At 53.5% G+C, this 14,964-nt stretch overlaps 1 protein-coding gene across 2 annotated transcripts; it reads right to left on the reverse strand.

The window, feature by feature from the left end:
• Positions 1-1,333: 1,333 nt before the first annotated feature.
• On the reverse strand, positions 1,334-7,588 carry GPR162 (G protein-coupled receptor 162). Of its 2 annotated transcripts, none has more exons than XM_064155866.1 (5): positions 7,486-7,588; positions 4,111-5,828; positions 3,079-3,268; positions 2,367-2,518; positions 1,334-2,204 (listed from the first exon to the last, which is right to left on the reverse strand). In XM_064155866.1, the coding sequence occupies exons 2-5, from the start codon at positions 4,939-4,941 to the stop codon at positions 1,677-1,679; spliced, it is 1,701 nt and encodes a 566-aa protein (XP_064011936.1). In that variant the 5' UTR covers positions 4,942-5,828; positions 7,486-7,588; the 3' UTR covers positions 1,334-1,676. The 2 variants fall into 2 exon arrangements, with proteins under 2 accessions (XP_064011936.1, XP_064011937.1); XM_064155867.1 differs by lacking the exon at positions 7,486-7,588 and adding an exon at positions 6,665-6,980.
• Positions 7,589-14,964: the final 7,376 nt, after the last annotated feature.

Here is a 14,964-nt window from a genome sequence, read left to right on the forward strand (position 1 = left end):
GAATGAGCTCAAGCTGGTAACTCCTGGGTAACACCTGACAGAGTCAAGGACACAAATTTGGCAGTGGTGCTAATCTATGGCAGTAAGAGTGATGCTAATTGAGGAGGGGAGGAACACAGTCCTTCTGTTGTCCTAATTTTCGCTGTGTTGGAAGCCTTCTGTGGGTTTTGGTTTGTGTTGGTTTTTTTTTTTGGTATTCTGTCCCAGCTGTCTCTGCTTTCTTGGTGATGTTTCTGGGTGGAGGATTAAGTAACATATTCATAGGCGTTTAATGAGTTCTTCATTAAGACTCGTTATCTTACTAAGAGGTGCAAACTTCAGCATTCATTTTGCAGTTAATTAAGTAAAGGTCTTCACTTGGGCATTACAGCCTGAAAAGTCTGTTTTGAAGCTGCATGTTTGTTGTTTTAGCCTGGCTTCAGCAGTTTTAACCAAAACAGGGCTACCTTTGGCTGCTGGCAGCTCCCCACCCTGAGACAGACAGAATCAGAGTCCTCTAGAGAGGAAGAAACTGACACTGCCAGTCCACTGTCTAGAACAACTCAGTGACAGAGAACTGTGATTCTGGCCCCTCTCAGCCAGGCCGTGGGACCTGCAGGAAAACAGTTTGTATGCAAGATCCACAGTGCTAACTGGGGAGACACACAAACTCTGCTGGAACTTGTTTACATCTGAGCAAAAATGGGCAGTCTGGGATGAAGCAGGAGAGAAAATGGCTCAGAAGTATGTACCCAACTTTGTATCTCCTCAAGGAGGATATGAAATGGAATCCTGATAAGGGTGATGAATTGGAGAGTCTAAAGGACTATTAAGACTTAATTCTGTATGGAATTTTAAATGGACTAGAGAACCCTAAAAAAAATGTCTAAATGTTATGAAATAAGGCAAGGAGAATATATGAGGTAGCCTGGAAGTGGACAGATTTGAATGAAAAGGATGCTGGCATGAGATATTATAGGTCAGTGGTTTTTTTGAGAGAATTGTTTTCAGGCCTGGGAATGCCTTAAAGTGGAGCCTTTGACTGAGCAACGTTAAAAGGCACAGACTGCTCACTGAGCTGTAGGCAGACTAAGCCTCCCGTGAAATGGACGGGAAAACTTTTCACCTCCCATGAAAACTCCTCCGTGAGCTTTGCTCCTTTCCCTGAGCTGCTAAGCATCTGCTGCTTTCCAGGTGCGCTCCCAAGAAGGGGTGGAGGGAGGAAAAGAGCCTTGCGCATTCCCGTGTTTCCCTTCCAGCAGCCTGCGAAGCTTCATTAAACACTGGGCCAGTCGCTCTGTTTCTATGGCGACAAAATTATTACTAATCTATTATTTTAAAAACAGACACACGATTGACACTCCAAAGATAGAAGTTTAATACCATTCTGCGCCTGCACTGTCTCAGAGCAGAGTGGATGCGCGGGTGGAGCTCACAAAGGGACGGGACTGGCGAGGGTGCCGAGTAGCGGTGGCAGCGGAGGGTGTTTGTAACCTGAGAGCAGGCACAGGCTGTCAGTCCTTCCCACGCCCCTCAGCGGGTCTGTCCCGCTTCTTTACCCCCCTCCCCCCCGCGGTTTCCTTCCTGCTGGTAAGAGATGAGAACGCGAAGTAGTGATCGGGTCCCGGGACAAAAGGGAACGCTTGGAAGTGTTCGTTAAAAATCGTGATGGCACTGAACGTTTTTGGTGCTGTGTCTCATAGCCTGGGATCCTGGAAGGTCTGTGCCTCACAGGCCTCAAGGGTCCTTTCGTGCGGTGCCTGCTCTCCGTCCTGCAGGTGCCAGGCTTCGCCGGCAGCCAAGGAGCAGCGCCGTGGCCAGTCAGCATTCTCCTCCTCCCTGCTGCCGAGGGAGAGGCGCCGGTCTCGGTGCGCTGCGAGCGGCAGCCGGGAGTGCCGCGGGCTGCAGGCCGGGCTGGGCTGCGGCGTCTCATCGATGAAGGTGGTGATCTCATCTCGGAAGAAGCAGGCGCTGGAGCTGGCGGCCCGCGGTATCAGCCCCGCCTCCAAGAACTGCCGTAGGGTGGTCAGCTCATCTTCGGGGGGCCGCCGGCGCTGCTGATAGTCATGCAGCTGAGGAGGCAAGAAGCCGGGGCCTCCAGGCTTGCGGGGACTGGCAATGCGGATGTCATCAGATGAAGACCACTTGTGTAGGAAGGATGGCGCAGAGCGGTGGGTGGCAAAGATGTTAGTCTCATCGTGTGACATTCTCCGGGAGAGAGGGACCTAGAAAACAGAGGAGGCAGGTGATGGAAGTCTTGAGGAGCTAGAACAGGAAGGGAGTAGCTGGAGCTTTCTCGGAGAAGAGAGTCAAGACGACACAAAGGTGCTGGGAGACCTGCAGAGAAGAAAGTGGGTTGAGACTGCTTCTGCTCGATCTCAGCTCACCTGGAGGTAATGCACCTTGTCTTGGGGCAACAGCATGTGGTGCATGGGTAGTAGCTTGATGTCCCGGGAGTCCCGCTTCACGGCTGCAGCACCATTCGATTCAAATCTCACCTTGCAGATCCTGCCATCGCCGTAATCATCACACACACCATCTGTCGTGAAAGAGCAGAACGGCAGTCAGCGCCTGCCAGTCACAAGAGAAGCATTATCAGGGCACCTGGATGCCATCCTAACGCTTGTCTGATATCTGCCACCCTACTTGCAGCCCTCAGGACCTACCTCTGAACAAGGACCTTGTCTTTCTGCTTGCAGCAGATTGCCCTCTTTCTTTGTCTTGCTTTTGAACTGCTCCCTGCCAGAACTTGGACCTCTGGATCAGTGAGTTGGGCTGAAGCCCAGCATGCTACTTTCACCGTGGTTTGGCAGCTGTTCATATTGTCTCTACTCCTGCATCTACGGTGAAGGCTGTTGCACTAATTTTTCCTGGATGCTGAGAGTCCTAAGGCAGCTAATGAGCAGCAAAGCCTTCTCCAGAATAAATTCTCTCATGCTTTCTGACTTCCAACTATAAAATGAATCCTACCTAGCCATTCACAACACCATTCCTTGTGTTGTAAGATCCCTTTCCCAAGGCAGGCTCTTCTTTCTTCTGTAGGTTCTTGGGGAGGGGGCTTAGTGAAGAAAGGTGTTTGCAGGGTGGTGAGGAGCTTACCATCATCCCCATCTTCCTCAGACATGATAGCCACACATTGCTCCCACACGGTGCGGAGATCTGCTCGGTAGCGCTCACACGACCAGATGAAGGAGGGGAGCAGCAGAGTCTGCACCATGGAGCACCACAGCACAGCCAGGACCATCCAGGTGGGGGCTGTATCGTAGCGCAGGCTGAAAAAGCTCACAACCTTCAGAGGAAGAGAGAGAAATTAGGCTGAGAAAGAAGACAGAAGTGAGATCAAGGATTCTGTAGGGAATCTGTCTGCGAAGCATTTGCCAAGCAATTACACCATGTCCCTTTGAAAAACCCTTCCTGGGGTGTTGCCCCAGGTTTGCTGGCTCTGTCTCCAGCATGAGACCTCCTTCTCAGTGCTCATTATAAGCTGGAGCTAAATAGGTGCTAACAAAGGACACAGCCACTGGGAAAGAAAAAAAAAAAACAACCCACTGTGACTAAGCCTCTATTCACTTAATGGTTCCATTTGAGAACCTCCCCAGGTCTCCAGTTTTGCAGAGAATCAAGCAGCCAGCCAAAATCCAAATGCTGACTACAATCACACAGGCAGAAGGAAAAACTGTCTGCAGGAGCTTTTAAAGCTGGTGTATCGGTTCTCCAGAAGCAGGCTGGAGAAGCAGGAACCTGATTGTTTTTACAGGGCTAGATCCCTCTGCAACTTTGCAGAGTGATTTCCTCTCCACTGGAGAGGCAGAAATCTGATTGTTTTATCAGGAGTAGATCCCTCTGTGACTTTGGAGAGCGATTTCCTCTCCTCTTAGCCACTTTAAACTTCTGCAGTGGCTCTGGCTGTGTGGTGTGGAATGCCCCAGCTTAGGCTTGTCTCAAGAAGGCGCTGCTGTGATGAGACAACTGCAATCTTTATAAAACCAGCCCTCAGAAGAACAGACTCAGAGCCAGCAGCTCTGTGGCTGACAGACAGAAGACAGAGTTTCTTCTCTGTAAAACTTCAGCAGACTGTTAGTCTAGGTTTAACTGTGGGCTCTGAAGGGAAAGAGAGAACTCGCTGCTTACCAAGATGGGTACCCCTGTGAGTGTGTCGTACAGAAAGACAATCGCGCTGATAAGGTTGGTCATCTGTAGGGAGGTCTTGGCTGACTCTGAGCCATCCAGGGAAGACCTTCTTTTGCCTCGAACATCCTCCACCACGATGGCTGGCACATTGAAAGTGGCATGTGCTGATGAAGATGCTTCTTCTGCTCTCTGATGGCGACAGCGCTGGAGTCTTCTGTGTGCCCAGAGAGTCTGGTAGAAAGTGATACCCACACACACCAAGCCCATGACGATTCCTCCGAGCAGCAGGAGGCTGAAGCAGACCCCAAAGCCCAGCCCTATCTTGCTGACAATGAACTGGCAGCCACGGGCGTAGTAGCGCTCACCGTTGTTGTGCCAGCCGATGGAGGGCAGTGTGGACAGGATGAAGGACACCATCCAGATACCCATGACTGCATGCAGAGCCTGCTTCTTGGCATTGCTCAGCCGGTAGTTGACCGGCCACCTCACCATCCACATCCGGTGGTAGGAGAGGGAGGCCACTGTAAAGCAGGTGGCCAGTGCCAAGGTGTAGTATGTGGAGACAAAGACCTTGCAGATGCTTTCATTCCAGTCGTAGTCGGAGGACTCCCGCCGCAGCTGCACCACGGCATAGGTGGTGAGTGGCACTGCTGCCATGAGGATGTGTGTCCCGGCAAGGAAGCACAGCAGCAGCTCCAGGGGCTTGTGTTTCTGTTGTTTGGCTGTGATGCTGAGGATAATCCAAGAGTTGGCCAACAGCGCTAACATCCCACATGCCAGCCACCACAGCGAGTTGTTGTGCAAGGTGGACTCTGATTCAGAGTCCCCCATGCTGCCACCCCTACTAGGCTGTGCCTTGTCTCTGCTGCTTGGGATCTCTGAGTGTGGCTCCACGCTGGGGAAGCCACGTCTCTCCTCATCTGCTGCTGCACCACGAGGTGTAGGCAGGCCAGATTTCCTCAAGGCATGGCCACCAGGTGCTAGGTGGAACAGCTGTCAACTGTCTCAGTCCTCCCTTTCCCTTCTGTTTGCTTATATTTCTTCCCCTTGTTTTAACTTTTTCACCTGTTTTTTCCCTTGTTCTCTTTTTTTTTCTTTCTTCCACCTTCTTTCTGTCTCATCAACACTTGCCAGAGCTTCTTCCCCTACTCGCTTAGCCTCACTTTTTTTTTCTCTCCCCATCTATTTCATCCCCCTTGCCCACTCTTCCCCCAAGGAAAAGGCTCTCCTTACTTCAAGTGTGCACCAGGCACCCTCTCTCTCAGGGACTACCTTCTGCTGGGACTGGTGAAGGCCATACACAAATGGGGATTGCTGGGGACTCCAAATGGTTTGGTAGGAGCAGATGCCTGTTGCCTGGTGTCCTAGTGACTCAGGAGATAGCCAAAGGTTTCTGAGAAGATGGGGCAGAGGACAAAGGTCCTGCAGGAATAGTGAAGGTGGTGCACGCTGTGTGTAATCCCCCTCTCACCAAACGCCACGCTTCTGGCCAGGCAGAGGTTCCAGCCAAGGCTGTCAGAGACTGAAGTGTGATAAAAAATTCAGAGGGTTCCCTGTGTAAGACCTCACAGTACCCTCACTGTGTTGTCCTTTCTGTTGTCCTTCAGGGCTCAGCTTTCCTGCACAGCACAGGGCAGACCTGGCAAACGACAAGGAGACGGCAGGGTGGGGAAGATCCTTTTCAAAGGTTCCTTTGGAAATTCAGGGCATGAGCTTCACTGTAGAAGACAGAAAAAGTGATTTCAGATCATTCTAAATCCCCAGATCTCTCCCTCTCCTTGCCCACACAAACACCTTGTCATGATTTAGGCTTTGCAGAGGACTCCCTGTGTTTTTCAGCCAACAGAAGAGACCGATTTGCACCTGTCCCTGTGTACCACAGGTCAGACTCTAGCTCCCAGGAGCTCCTTCTGGTGCTGCTGAGATACCCTGTGCTCCCTTGTCCTTCCAGTCACAGGGAGCTTTGAGTGCTCCCCACCCAAAGTGTTACTATTGCCATTTCTGTCCTGGGAGTCCTGATTTGCATCGCTCTCTGCCACATAGGCCCTGCTGTCCCCACGCAGCCGCTCTGACTCTTCTCACTCCTGCTGTGACAGCTCTGACAGTCTTTGGACTCAGCTTTTCTCCACTGGCGCTCTCAGTTACAACCTGCTGCTGCCCTCCTGCCCCATCCACACACGTGTGCCACTCCGGCTCGCACACAGGCTTGTGGCACAAGTCTTTGGGCCATCTGCCTCGCTTACCTGGCTGGCACCTTTCTTCTAGAGCAGCTCTGGTCTCCAGACACCCCCCAGTTACAAACCCAGCAAATGAGACCGCTTATCTAGTTGTGGGACTGCTCACCTTTGGCATCAACCCCTGGTCCTAGCAGCTCAGATGCCCTCTCCTCTCTTCATCTAGAAGGGGACACTCCAACCAGTATATTCCAGGAAGGTACAGGCCTGCTCCACACCTTTACTGGAGCAGATGTAAACTTAATCTATCAGTGTCCCCCTAGGCTGAGCTTGTGGCTGAGCTCCTACCCCTCCCCTTCCGCTTTTTCGTATCTTCTCACCTTCTCTGTAGCCACCTGAAGCTTTTCTTCCTCTCCTCCTTGATTGTGGCACTTTGCTCTGCCCTGGTTGGTGTTTTTGTGCCACCCCGGTGTCATCATTCTCACAGTTAGGCCTGTGGCCTCTGGAAACAGTTACCAAGCTAGCCAGCCCTGCCGATCCCACGGGAACGATTTTCCTTGTATCATCTCCTTCTGCTGCCCTTCCCACCCAGCTTGTTCTGGTGGCCCACGCTGCTCGCTGGATGAGGCAAGAATCCTCCCGCCTCTGCTGGCTGTGGGGACCAGTTCTGCTCCAAGCTGGGGTCTTCCCGCGCCCGCGGATGGGAGAGACCCAACGCTGATGCAGAACAGCCACTTTGGGGAAACCCATCCTCACCTGGCCCTGCTCCTCGGCCACAGCCCTCCGCTCCATCCCACCGCCCGCCCCACCTGCGGCCAGACTCCTGGGGTTGATGCCTCAGGGGACGGCAAGGGCGGGGGGGTCTGAGGGGACGATGACCTAGAATCATTGCAAGCAAGAGTGGATAAAATCGGGGTGCCGGGGGATGCGGCTGGCCGCCTCGGGAATGAGGTCCCGCCGCCTCTCCGGGCAAGGCTGCGGCTCCCGCGGCGGGCGGTGTGGCGGCGGCGGGCCGGGCCGGGTCGCCCCTCGTCTCCCCCGGCGGAGCGGAGGGGAGCGCTTGGGCGGCCCGGGGCAGGGCGGCGTTGGGTGGGGGCCGCGGCACCCGCGGGGCTTCCCGGGGCGCGACCTGTGGCCGGCGGCGGCGGGGGCCGGCCGCGTCGCAGCGGTGGCGGCGGGGGCCCGGAGGGACCCATCTTACCTCTCGCCGGAGCTGGCGCTGCCATGGCGACGGGCGCCCCGCGCGGCTGTGCGCGCCTCTGCCCCGCTCCTGCCCGCGCCCCCGCGGCCGCCGCGCCGCAGCCCACGCCGCAGGCAGCCGCCCCGGCCCCGCGCTCCGGCCATCCGTCAGGCGGGGCGACGGCGAGGGGCGAGGGGCGGGGAGCGGCGGCGGGAGACGGCGGCGGCGGCGGGAGCACCACCGGGCCGAGCAGCCAGGGGGCGGGACGGACGGACGGACGCAGCAGCCGCCGCCGCACCGGCCCCGTCCGCGGTCCCGACCCCGGCCCTAGCTCCGACCCCAGCCTCAGCACCCGGGATGCGCGCGGCTCCCGGACGTGGTCCAGCTGCGGCCGCTGGGCCCCGGCCGGTGCCCCTCGGTGTGCATCCCCTCTTGTCGCACGGCGAGTACGAGTTGCAGAACGAAGATGGTGCTGAGCTCTCCGTTCCCAAAGGACGCGGATTATGAGCGGGCACCCAGGCCCTAGGGGTGCTGGGAATGTGGGTGCTGCCGTGAGGGGAAAGGCAAAGAGCCGGCGGGCAGAGGGGACGTGTGGAGAGTGGGGTGTGCCGCCCAGCGGAGCCGGCTGCGTGTCCTCGGCCGCTGTGATGGCCTCTCCCATCACCAGCCGGCAGCTCGGTCCCACAAGCATGGAAAGCAGTAAGAAGGAGACAGAACAGGAGTAGTGCCCAGAGGAAAGGCTTGGTCACGTCAGAGGGATAAAGCTACACCTCCAGCTGTGTCACCTCTGTGGGGCAATCCTGGCTAAATGTCTTCACGTTTTGCTGGCGCTGTCTTGCTACTGAAATGAAGGTACCAACACCTTCCTTGTCCTCGTTCCTTTCAGGAGCTGATGACTACCACAACCTCTGCTCAGACAAGATGTGCAGAGCACAAGGACGGAGAATTCAGCTTGCTTTGGGCCAGAGTTAGTCTGAAGTAAGCCCCCAGATTTGCACAGTGTGGCTGTTCTCGGCATCAGCTGTTTTCCTCTACAGGTCTGCTCCTGCTGCAATGCTGCTTGATAAAGCAGACCTGCTGCTGTGCATCCAGGGTCTGCTCAGCCTTATCAACCCTGCTGACATGGCAGATTTCATGCAGCATTCTACAGACTGAGGTGATCCCAAAGTGCCTTGGCTACCAAGGAATTTCATCAGAGGTTTCTATGGTCAGCAGAAGGAGAGACCTCCAAGTAAGAAAGCTGGAAGTACTGTTGCTTCTCAGGCTCAAAGGCAGCAGGAAAGGCAAGTTCCAGAAGTACAGAAGATAATCTCTAAGACAAGACCTGTTTGCAATGCACTAGTCATTGTGGAGCCTGTTTTAGAGACAGTGAGTGGAGCCAGGAAGCCCCGGAATAGATGCAGCTCTCTGTCAAACAGGTGATAAGAGGTGTTTCTAGGGAAGGCAGGTGGTGATGCTTCTGCCATGCTCTGGCTATTCACAGTGGAACAGCCCCAAGGTTGCTGTGGTCAGTCCAGCAACAGCAGGACCCAAAGAGGTGAGGAAGGGATAATTACAACATCTCTCAGTCATTTCTTTTCAACTCCTGTCACTTTTGGGAGGTTTATGCCTTGAAGTGAGAAGGTCTGCATCCACAAATGTAAGCTCCTGTACAGTTCCAATTGTGTCAACTGTATGAATTAACTTGATGTGATAACTTCCACATTGCCAACCTCTTCTGATTCAGAAGTTGAGTCTCCTTAGTGTGAGCTTAACAGCCTGCCTGCGTGGGTGAATAAATCCTCTTTGTTATCTCAGAGAAACAGCACACCGAGCTTCCTGCGCTTGCCACGCTGCCTGCCTGAGCTCTGCTCAGGTAGGGGCATGCTGCATCCCAGCACCCCTTCATGGCTTGGGCCATACCTGACAGAGACTGGTGAGCAGATGTGGATGGAGACAGGTCCTCCTGTCTGGAGGAGGCTTCTTGTTTTTGCAGATGTGGCTGGGTTCTTAGTTTGAATGAAAGTGGAACGAGCTTTTTCCTTAGGGCTCGTGCTCCCGTCCATCCATCTCATCTAAATGGGTTTCACAGACTCCCTTTGTTTGCCTATCATTTCTAGACACCCAGTTTCACTGGTTTTGATGAGAACTGGGTCACAACTATGCATGTGCTGCATATTGGCAGTGCAAATGCAGAGGAGTGCCAGTGCTTGGATTTGGGGATCCTGAAGCTCCATGGTGCAGCATTCCCTGTGTATCTAGGAAGTCCGGATTAGATGTGAGACCCCCCCCCACAGGTCATCTCTTGGAAGGCTTGAAGGAACTGGGAGTGATTTTTGACCCCTACAAAGATGGGCTGGGCTCTGACCAATCTTCCAAAGGATCAGTAGCTCACTAAAATATCCTGAGGCATCTAGGCCCAAAGGAACACCACTGTTACACTGCCAGAGTAAGAAGTGTTTCCTGGAAAAGCTCATTGCATAAAGGTCAGTCATTTCTGGACAGCAGCTCTGCAGGTCCAGGGAAATGCTCTTCCCAGAGGTGCCCTGGATTCTTAAAGGAACACAGCTCATTGATCGGGAAACAAACACCAGTATCCTAAAAGCCAAACATTAATAGAATCAGTAGCCAAATTCACTTCACAGGGGGCTGGAGCACCTCCAGAGTGCAGGCTGAGGGGGCTGGGGGGCTGGGCTCCAGGCAGACCTAATAGCATCCTGCTAGTACTTGAAGGGAGGCTACAAGAAGGTTGCAGAGGGACTGTTTGCAAAGGCCTGCAGGGACAGGACAAGGGACAATGGTTTGAAATGAGAGAAGAGCAGATTTAGACTGGATGTTAGGAACAAGTTCTGCACCATGAGGATGCTGCAACACTGCAAGAGGTTGCCCAGGGAGGTAGCTGAGGCCCCATTGCTGGAAATACTCAAGGTCAGGTTCAACAGGGCTGTGAGCAAGCTGCTCCAGTGGAGGATGTCCCTGCTGACTACGGTGGATTTGGACTGGATGACCTTTGGAGGTCCCTTCCAACCCAAACCATTCTATGATGGTTTGCAACTTGTGCCCAGAAGTTTGTAGTGACTGTGAGGGGTTTCACACATTTCTCACAGGTCATGGATGCAATTAAATCCATCCTCAGAGCCCCAGCATGACTCTACACAGCCTCTTGTGAGGCTATAGTGATGTGCTTGCAAGCAGGTTTCCTGGCATCCTTCCCTAGCTCTCTGAGCAGGGTATAGTTAATGGCTGAGAAGAACTCAGCCAAGCAGATATGTTAGCACATTCCTTCATCAGAGGCAGTGACTGCAGTGAGGATTTGTCATAGCCAAACCTTGGGTTCTATTTCTAGCAGCAGACGGAAAGATTTAGTGAGATTCCTTAGATAACTCATCTGCAGAATGGGCAAGTGGCAATGGCCTACATCAGGGGACAAAGGACCACTGCTGGTCATGAGCTCTGCAGAAATATAAAGGGCCTGAATGTGAGACCTAGGATTTGAGCTTGTGGATGTTTGTTTCTAGCTGGATATTTTTCCTCACACAGCTGGGCACCTTCTGAACGATTTTTTCTCCTCTGTCACATACATAAATATTTGTGTATGAGATTTTCCTCGAGGAAATTAAGCGAGTTTGCAGATGGCTCCAAACTAGGAGGAGTGGCTGACACCCCCTCAGGCTGTGCTGCCATTCAGGCAGACCTGGACAGGCTGGAGAGTCAGGCAGGGAGAAATGGAATGAAATCCAACAAGGCCAAGGGTAGAGTCTGCATCTGGGAAAGAACAACCCCAGGGATCAGCATGGGTTTGGGACTGCCCTGTTGAAGAGCAGCTCTAGGGAAAAGAACTGGAGGTCCTAGTCAACAGAAGGATGCCCATGAGCCAGCACTGTGCCCTTGTGACCAAGAAGGCCAAGGGCATCCTGGGGTGCATTAGAAGGGCTGTGGTGAGTAGGTTGAGAGAGGTTCTCCTGCCCCTCGACTCTGTCCTAGTGAGGCCACATCTGGAATATTGTGTCCAGCTCTGGGCCCCTTAGTTCAAGAACGACCCCAGGGAACTGCTTGAAAGTGTCCCATGCAAAGCTGAAGGCAGAGGAGCATCTCCCTGCTGAGGACAGGCTGAGGGAGCTGGGGCTCTTGAGCTGGGAGCAGAGCATCCTGAGGGCTCAGATGTGCAGGGCAGCGTGAGGAGGACAGAGCCAGGCTCTGCTCAGGGATGTGCAATGACAGGACAAGGGGCAGTGGGTGCAAACTGGAGCAGAGGAGGTTCCATGGGAACAAAAGGAGAGTGTTTTTCACTGTGAGGGTGGCAGAGCCCTGGAGCAGGCTGCCCGGAGAGGTTGTGGACTCTCTTTCTCTGGAAGAGAAACACCTGGATGTGTTCCTGTGTGACCTACCCTAGATCATGGTGCTCCAGCAGGGGGTTTGGACTGGATGAGCTTCGAGGGCCTTCCAATCCCTAACATTCTGTGATTCTATGGTACTGGGCATGCTTGTCAAGCACCTGGTTGTTAGGACACTCCATGCAGTTCAGCAGAGCTGTGTGTATCCTCCTGCTTCCCCATGCCATCCAATGTAATGCTTTGTGTGCTCTCCTCTGACTCCTTTTTCTTCCCTCCTGCCCTTCTGGCCTCACTGATATCCCAGCACAGTGAGTTGCAGTCAGTAAGGGATGTAAAAATGTCATTTCAGAATTTAATGATGCTACTTCCCAGAATTACTGAACACCTACTTGTTTGCTCTCATACACAGGCAGGGTAATAATTAGGAGCTCTTGAATCATTAATCTGGGCCCTGACAGGTACCTGGAAGGAGCTGAAATGATCTCTTTTCTTGGGATTTGTAACACAGAGTTGCAATTTTCATTTTGCCACCTGTTCCTCAAGCTTGTCAAGGTATGTCTGAAGTTTCTGGAGACCAGAACAACCTTTTCTTAATTCACAAATGAGCTGGGATTTCAGGAGTGCTACTGGATGCAGCTGGAAAGCTTTGTGGCTTCCCTTTGTCACTCCAGCTGTTGAGGTAGCCCCTCCAGAGCCATGGTCTTGACAGAGCCAGCATCAGTTATTGTTGTTTATCTCCAGGACCTCGCCTCCACATAGCAAAAAGACAAGCTTGAAAGAGGGACCTCCCAGCACTGGAGCCTGAAACAGGCACTTTGACACCAGCCAGCTGGTGCTGAAGCACCGAGGAGCAGGGGTTTCTCCTCTCTTTCCTTCTGGTGCCTTGCCAGCAAAGCAGTCTCTGCCACCCCCTCTTATTCTGCTGTTCTCTGATTCTCCAGATCTGGAAGCACCTCTGAGGCTTGGCCAAGCTGGCTTGAAAATGACCGGGAGGAGAGCCAAAGACTTCTTCAGGGCAGGTGCTGGGAAAAGATGCTGACACACACGAGGCAAAGGCAGACCCCTTGGTTTGGAGAGTTGGAGGTGAAGCTTGGGGGCCCTTCCAGTAAACATGCTTGGCAATACCATCAGGAAGTAACCAGTGCAGAGCTGAGCACCTGAAGGACCTACTCCTACTCCACCCTTGTCTCCAAGAAGGGTGGATGGAAGCTACTATCTCTCTGCAGCTGTATTAGGCTGATGAGCCACTCATGTGGATGCTGAAAAGTGCTTTCCTTTTTCCTCTCTGAGAATAAAGAAATGAGGAGGCACTGAGTGCACAGCTTCCTTTCCAGACCTTGGGAATGTGAAGGAGCAGGCAGGGTCACTGGGCTCTAAAGGCTAAAGTCTGTGAGTGCTTTGCTGCAGAGCCTGCAGGGAGTGTGACTCACATGGGCTGCTGTGGCAGATCAGGCTGACAGCATCGACTGCATCCCGTCTGGAGTTGGTTTCAGAGGGCAGGAATAAACTGGGAGCAGGAAGGGTTTCAGGAGGTAGGGCTGTGGCATGGAGTTGTCTCATCCCACGGGTTATTAGTTCAGCAGAACTGGACAGGATAATGCTAAATACCAACACAGCCTGAGGGGCGTTGAGATGGAGAGCAGCCCTGCAGAAAATGACTTGGGAGTGCTGGTGGATGAGGAGCTGGATGTGAGCCAGGACTTGCAGCCCAGAAGGCCAATGGCAGCCTGGGCTGCATCAAAAGCAGCATGGCCAGAGATGGGGAGAGCTGATTCTGCCTCTCTGCTCTGCTCTGGGGAGACCTCCCCTGCAGTGCTGTGTCCAGCTCTGGAGCCCTCAGCACAGGCAGGACATGGACCTGATGGAGAGCATCTGGAGGCGGCCACAAAGGTGACCAAGGGGGTAGAGCAGCTCTGCTATAAGGACAGGCTGAGGGAGCTGGGATTTTTCAGCCTGGAGAAGAGAAGGCTTCAGGCAGACCTAATAGCAGCCTGCCAGGAGCTGAAGGGGGCTGCAAGAAGGTTGCAGAGGCACTGTTTGCAAAGGCCTGCAGGGACAGGACAAGGGAGAATGGTTTGAAATGAGAGAAGAGCAGATTTAGGTTGGATGTTAGGAACAAGTTCTGCACCATCAGGGTGCTGCAACACTGCAGCAGGTGGGCCAGAAAGATGGTTGAGGCCCCATGCCTGAAAATGTTGAAGGTGAGGCTGGCCAAGGCTGTGAGCAAGCTGCTCTAGTGGAGGGTGTCCCTGCTGGGACAGGGAGGTTGGACTGGTTGACCTCTAGGGGTCCTTTTCAATCTAAACCATTTTATGATTCTATCTCCAGTTGGATCTGAGCTCCTTCCTCTGCTGGAGCAAGCAGTTCTATGAGTCCTGACACTCATCAGATGTGAGTCCAAAGGACTTGGAGATTTTTCCTTCTGGAGCTTGCAAACATGGGGAGCAGCAGGACTGCAGAGACCAACGCACCTCAGTGCTTCTCAGCTTCTAGCCTCTTGCTGTCCATGACGTTTCCTCCTCACTGCACGGAGCTCTTGCTGCCCTTGTCATTTAGCTATTGCCATGGATGCCTTTCTGAGCCCTGCCATCATCTGAGGGCTGCCCTGATGAGCTGTCACCCTGTAATATGTGTCTGTCATGCTTGCTGCTCTGTAGAGTTGTGTGTCCCTGTGGTTTGTGTAATGCAGAGCTGTTACTTCACTGCAAGCTGTAGACACACCCTGGTCACACCGAGCAAAGGCACAAGTCACAGAATCACACAGCATCACCGAATGGTGGGGGCTGGGAGGGACCTCTGAAGACCACCCAGTCCAGCCCCCCTGCTAATGCAGGATCACCCAGAGTAAATCACATAGGAGCTCATGCAGGTGGGTTTGGAATGCCTCCAGAAATGGAGACTGCATGACCTCTCTGGGCAGCCTGCTCCAGCACCTGACACCTTCAAAGGGAAGAATTTTTTCCTTGTGCTTAGGTGGAAGCTCCTGGATTCCAGTTTGTGTCCACTGCCCCTTGTTCAGTCACTGGGCACCACTGAGAAGAGTCTGGCTCCATCCTCTTGACACTCACCCTTTAGAGATTGATCAGAATTGATGAGGTCCCCCTCAGGCTGCTCCGCTGCAGCCCAAACAGCCCCAGTTCTCTCAGCCTCTCCTTCTAAGGTTCCAGTCCCCTCAGCATCCCTGTGG

This window comes from Pogoniulus pusillus, chromosome 15, assembly GCF_015220805.1.
Source record: "Pogoniulus pusillus isolate bPogPus1 chromosome 15, bPogPus1.pri, whole genome shotgun sequence".
Classification (NCBI taxonomy): domain Eukaryota; kingdom Metazoa; phylum Chordata; class Aves; order Piciformes; family Lybiidae; genus Pogoniulus; species Pogoniulus pusillus.

What these genes read in the sequence shown, in the direction of transcription:
- GPR162 (XM_064155866.1), bottom strand. Translation starts at nt 4,941, where the DNA reads ATGGGGGACTCTGAATCAGAGTCCACCTTGCACAACAACTCGCTGTGG. An exon ending in TGAGGAAGATGGGGATGATG is followed by an intron (nt 2,519 to 3,078) that starts GTAAGCTCCTCA and finishes CTTTCACGACAG; the next exon opens with ATGGTGTGTGTGATGATTAC. An exon ending in ACAAGGTGCATTACCTCCAG is followed by an intron (nt 2,205 to 2,366) that starts GTGAGCTGAGAT and finishes TCTGTTTTCTAG; the next exon opens with GTCCCTCTCTCCCGGAGAAT.